The sequence below is a fragment of the Amyelois transitella genome, chromosome 8, assembly GCF_032362555.1.
Source record: "Amyelois transitella isolate CPQ chromosome 8, ilAmyTran1.1, whole genome shotgun sequence".
Lineage (NCBI taxonomy): Eukaryota > Metazoa > Arthropoda > Insecta > Lepidoptera > Pyralidae > Amyelois > Amyelois transitella.
In genome coordinates, this window is record NC_083511.1 from 4,873,507 (window position 1) to 4,879,029 (window position 5,523).

Here is a 5,523-nt window from a genome sequence, read left to right on the forward strand (position 1 = left end):
GAGTGTTTATCAAAATGAAAAGATATAATAATGAAGTAAAATCATGGTTTAACCAATTTGGAATCCTTTGATATCTAAAAGCAACTGATAACAGCTTTCATTTAAAGTTTGCGGTTTGGGATACGAAGAGTCGATCGCTTCACGTTCCGTAAAAAAATAAATTTATTGTAATAAGTCGTCGTGAACACTCGCCACCGCTCGGCTCATCTTCCCCGCGCCCCTTCCTCACGCGGCTCGTATACTACACTCCACTGCAATGCCTTTACCAACATCAGTCGACTTGGAGCAGCGTCGGAGTGTGGACGCGCCACTCGACGCTAAAACGCGTTTACGTTCCCATGAAAACACGCATATCGCGCAACTATTTTCAATACTAAACTTTCGAACTTTATTTAACAATCGACTAAAACATAAAAGTTTTACGACAAGAGTATAATTGTGAATCTCGAACAATATAGTGAAACGTTTCAGTGAAATTTGTTTATGTTAACCGAGGACAAAATTACGGATTGTGTTGGTCGAAAGAGTTCATCATGTGCGGTACAATAAGGACTATGTATTAAATTGATACCGAAATAGACTTTTATAAATTGATGGATAATTTAAATCTGGCGAGGGGACGCAATACACAAACGCCGACGGAAAAAACATGACACTGAGCATCCTGTGTCCTGTTTTCTTTCTTCCTTGATATTTGATTTCCCCATAATGGCTCTCCAGAAGACTTTAGCAAGAAAACATCTATTCAGCCAAATTTTGTTTTGGTTTGTGATCGGATTTAACGTCGCCGATCAAAGCTCCCTACCACTGAAATATGAAGCTCCTGATGACTGCCAGTGGTGGTTGAGGGGTCCTAACGATTCTCACGAGGTTTCACTCACTTGCAAACTTCGAACGATCAACAGCGAGTTTGACACTACTAATTTCAGTGTCATACCATCGGAGCACACGACATCCCTACGGATAGAGTGTAATGAAGAAATGATGTACAAAAGTTCATTAGATGACCGTAGTTTCGCGCATTTGGTCAAGCTGCGTGAACTTGTTTTGGATAACTGTAAAATTGGAAGATGGCCGCCTGGCGTACTATCCGGGCTAAGAGATCTCCGAAATTTAACGATTCGAACCAAAAACACGGAATGGGCCGCTATGAGCCTAGAGATAGCATCAGAGAGTTTTACGGCTGTTCGACAATTGGAAAAGTTGGACCTCAGCTTTAATAACATTTGGTCGTTCCCAGAGAACTTGTTTTGCCCCCTGACTAATTTAGTATACTTGAACGTGTCTTCAAATAGACTCCAAGATGTGAGTGATTTGGGCTTCAGAGAGCGTGCTATGCATCAAGCTTTGATAAGTGAACAAGAATCCCAACCTCCATCACCATCATCATTAGCTCATAGTGCCTGTTCTTTAGATATTGAAGTGTTAGATGCGTCCAGTAATCAGTTTGTGCTTATGCCAGAGAATGGATTTATGGCATTAAGACGGCTAAAAGAACTGCACATTCATGACAATGAAATCTCTATGGTCGCTGACAAGGCATTGTCTGGATTAAAACAGCTACAGATAATAGATCTCTCAAATAACAAAATCGTCGCTCTTCCACAAGATCTCTTCAAAGATTGCAGACCAGTGATCAAAGAAATATACTTACAAAATAATTCTATAAGTGTGCTTTCACCAAGTCTTTTTGCAAACTTGGATCAATTATTAGCATTGGATTTATCTAATAATCATCTCACAAGCACGTGGATCAATGAAAACACTTTCACTGGTTTAATAAGAATGGTGTTATTAAACTTATCAAATAACAGGTTAACAAAATTGGATCCGAAAATTTTCAAAGATCTATATACATTACAAATCTTAAACGTCCAACATAATATGTTGGAAAACATAGCAGCCGATACATTCTCCCCTATGAATAACTTACACACGTTGATTTTATCTTACAACAAAATAACTCAAATAGATGCCTATGCCCTGAATGGCTTGTATGTGTTGTCCTTGCTATCAATTGATAACAATCATCTCGAGGAAATCCATCCTGAAGCATTTAGGAACACATCATCTCTACAAGATTTGAATTTAAATGGAAATCGTTTGAAGAAAGTACCTATTGGACTTAGAAATATGCGGTTATTGAGAACCCTTGATCTTGGAGAAAATCAGATAACATCACTCGAGGAGCCCGGCTTTGTTGGTTTGCATAATGTGTATGGCTTACGTCTTATTGGAAATAAAATAGAGAACATAAGTAAGGATGTTTTGTCAGATTTGCCATCCCTGCAAATTTTAAATTTGGCTCGCAACAGATTGAGACATATTGATATGAATGCATTTGAAACACTAACAAATTTACAAGCCATAAGATTGGATGCTAATCAACTTACTGACATACAAGGCCTCTTTGTAAACATTCCCTCTCTGTTGTGGTTAAACGTGTCAGATAACCAAATAGAATGGTTTGATTACGCCGTTATTCCTCCGGGACTTCAATGGCTAGACCTTCATAGCAACAACATCAAAGAGTTGAGAAACAACTATCGCATGGACAAAGAACTTCGTCTCCAAACATTAGATGCCAGCTTTAATAAAATGACGAAAATATACACTTATTCAATTCCAAGCAGTGTGGAGTTACTTTTCCTGAATGACAATCAAATTACCCAAGTTGAAGCTCAAACTTTTGTTGGAAAAACCAATTTAACGAGAGTCGATTTGTATGCTAATCAGATAACTAGTATGGATCTCAATGCTCTTCGACTGACTCCAGTAGACCCTGGGCGCCCTCTGCCTGAATTTTATATTGGTGGAAATCCTTTTCAGTGTGACTGTACTATGGAGTGGTTGCAGCGGATTAATAAACTCGATCATTTGAGGCAACATCCTAGGGTTATGGACTTAGAAAGTATATATTGCAAATTATTATATAATCGTGAAAGGACATATATTCCGCTTATTGAAGCAGAATCATCGCAGTTCTTGTGTACATATAAAACTCACTGTTTTACATTGTGTCATTGTTGTGATTTTGACGCTTGTGATTGTGAAATGACGTGCCCATCGAACTGTACGTGTTATCATGATCAGCCGTGGTCGGCGAATATTGTGGACTGTTCGGCTGCAGGGTATTCCGAAATACCTAACAGTATTCCTATGGACGCTACGGAGTTGTATTTAGATGGTAATAATTTTGGTGGTTTAACAAGTCATGCATTTATTGGACGTAAGAACTTAAAAATATTGTACGCTAATAATTCCAATATAGACGCTCTTTATAATAATACCTTTAGTGGACTAAAACGCTTAACAGTGTTGCATTTAGAAAAAAACAATATAAAAGAATTATTAGGTTTCGAATTATCGCCTCTGGAAAGTCTGCGCGAGTTGCATCTGCAAGACAATAAAATACATTACATCGATAATCGGACCTTCATTGAGTTGAGGCATTTAGAGGTGCTGCGCCTGGAAGGAAATAACATTTATGGATTTGCCGTGTGGCAATTCACGATGAACCCTTATTTGGTGGCAATAAGTCTGTCTCGCAATCCCTGGTCGTGTGATTGTCAATATTTGTACAAATTCCGCAGTTGGTTTAAAAATAATTTGGGCAAAGTGGAAGATGGTGATAAGATCACCTGCATATTTGATAACAAAACAAACACAGTTGGACCATATATGTCAGACTTTAACTCCACATTTTGCACGAGAGATATTGGTGGGAGCTCGTCGATAATTGAGAATCAAGTCATAAATGATTACCTTCCACTGTTATTAATTTCTTTATGCGTGTTCGTCATAAGCTCAGCACTAATATGCGGAGTATTTTACTGGCGTCGCGAACTGCGGGTCTGGATTTACTACCACTGTGGTTTTAGAATGTGTTACAAAAGTACAGCTTTTGACGATGAAGCCGACAAAGATCGTCTTTTCGACGCCTACATCAGTTATAGCGTGAAAGACGAGGCGTTTGTGGCTCAAATGCTAGCGCCGGGTCTCGAATCAACCGACCCCAGTTTCCGCCTCTGCCTACATTACAGAGATTTTAACGCATCAGCGTACGTAGCGGATACGATAATAGAGGCTGTAGAGTCATCAAAGAGGACGATAATAGTCTTATCAAAAAATTTCATCAACAACGAATGGTGTCGTTTTGAATTCAAAACAGCTCTCCACGAAGTATTGAAAGAGAGACGAAGAAGACTGATAATAATATTGCTAGGCGAGCTACCGAATAGAGATATCGATCCAGAGCTGAGGTTGTGTTTAAAAGCGAATACGTGTATTGAGTGGGGTGATAGACAATTTTGGCAAAAACTAAGATTCGCGATGCCAGACTTGAGAAAGTGTCAGTATCACCGGTCAAATGTGAATATTTACGCTTCGGTGTCTCCGGTGGGGGCCGGTCGGGCGCCGGCGCCGCCCCCGCCGCCGCCGCCGGGCAAGCTCCCCCCTCTGCTGGGTGACGCGCTGGCGATACCGGCCGGTGTCCACGCGCGGGACCCCCACACGCACCGTTTGCCGCCGCATGCGCAGCTCTGGGCGTAGCGTATGCTTCAACGCAGGTAATCAGATACTGTCCATACTTGCAACGCTTAAGCGTATTAGTCCAATAAAAGTGATAATTAATTTTAAGTCTAGGATCATATTTATTGTCTTAGGAAATATTGTGCCCACTCAAACACGCATTTATTTGTACTAAAGCGCTAGTTTTTGTTTAGTTGTTATGAATTTCCTAATTTCTGCGATAGTATTTTTAATGAGGAAACGAACAGGCCATTGTAAATATTTATTGTTGTACAGAGTAAGTTTAGGTAGGTACCAGTTAATATTTGGATCGCTTAAATTATTATAATGCCAAAGTTAAAAACTTTTATTATGTACAGATGCATTTATATAATATTATTTTGTTAAACAAGTATGTCGCAAAAAGAGACTGTAAATAATTTTGAGTTTTGTAAATATTACATATGTAAATATTGAAAGAAATATTATTGAAGAAAAAAGAAATACACACATTTTCAAAATTTTATTTCCTTTTGTTTTATTTATGTTTATCCCATTAGGTTATTGTTTTATATTACACTTTTTATTTTTTAATTGCCATATAACTATAATAAACTACTCTTATTTCTTCGTCTTTAATAACAGACTAGAAAAGACTTATAAGTTTCATGAAAGTTGCTACTTGTAAACTAGAAACTTGTTGAAAGGCATGGAATAATTTATGCTTCAATACTTAATCACTGCTCTAGATTCGCTATAACTAATAACTTTAATACTGACTAAAAATATAAAGAAATATACATTACAAATACTAAGTCTTTATTCCTCACGGGGATGCCAGAGCCTTCTGTCTTGAAAGGTCTAATGCTGGAATTGACATTCGTGTTCGGCGTGTACTAGAAAGAGACTACTTTTTAGTATTATTTAGTTTTCCAAAATAGGTAAGTATGTAATACTCGTACATTCTTTCAATTGGTAAGTACTTACATCACATTCACTATTTATGATACAAGT

General features: G+C 38.1%; 1 protein-coding gene across 1 annotated transcript; it reads left to right on the plus strand.

The window, feature by feature from the left end:
- Positions 1–295: 295 nt before the first annotated feature.
- LOC106137417 (toll-like receptor 6) lies at positions 296–5,008 on the plus strand. Its single transcript, XM_013338240.2, has one exon. The coding sequence runs from the start codon at positions 709–711 to the stop codon at positions 4,549–4,551; it is 3,843 nt and encodes a 1,280-aa protein (XP_013193694.2). The 5' UTR covers positions 296–708; the 3' UTR covers positions 4,552–5,008.
- The last annotated feature ends 515 nt before the right edge of the window (positions 5,009–5,523 follow it).

Coding starts and splice junctions, on each gene's coding strand:
- LOC106137417 (XM_013338240.2), top strand. CDS start 709: ATGGCTCTCCAGAAGACTTTAGCAAGAAAACATCTATTCAGCCAAATT.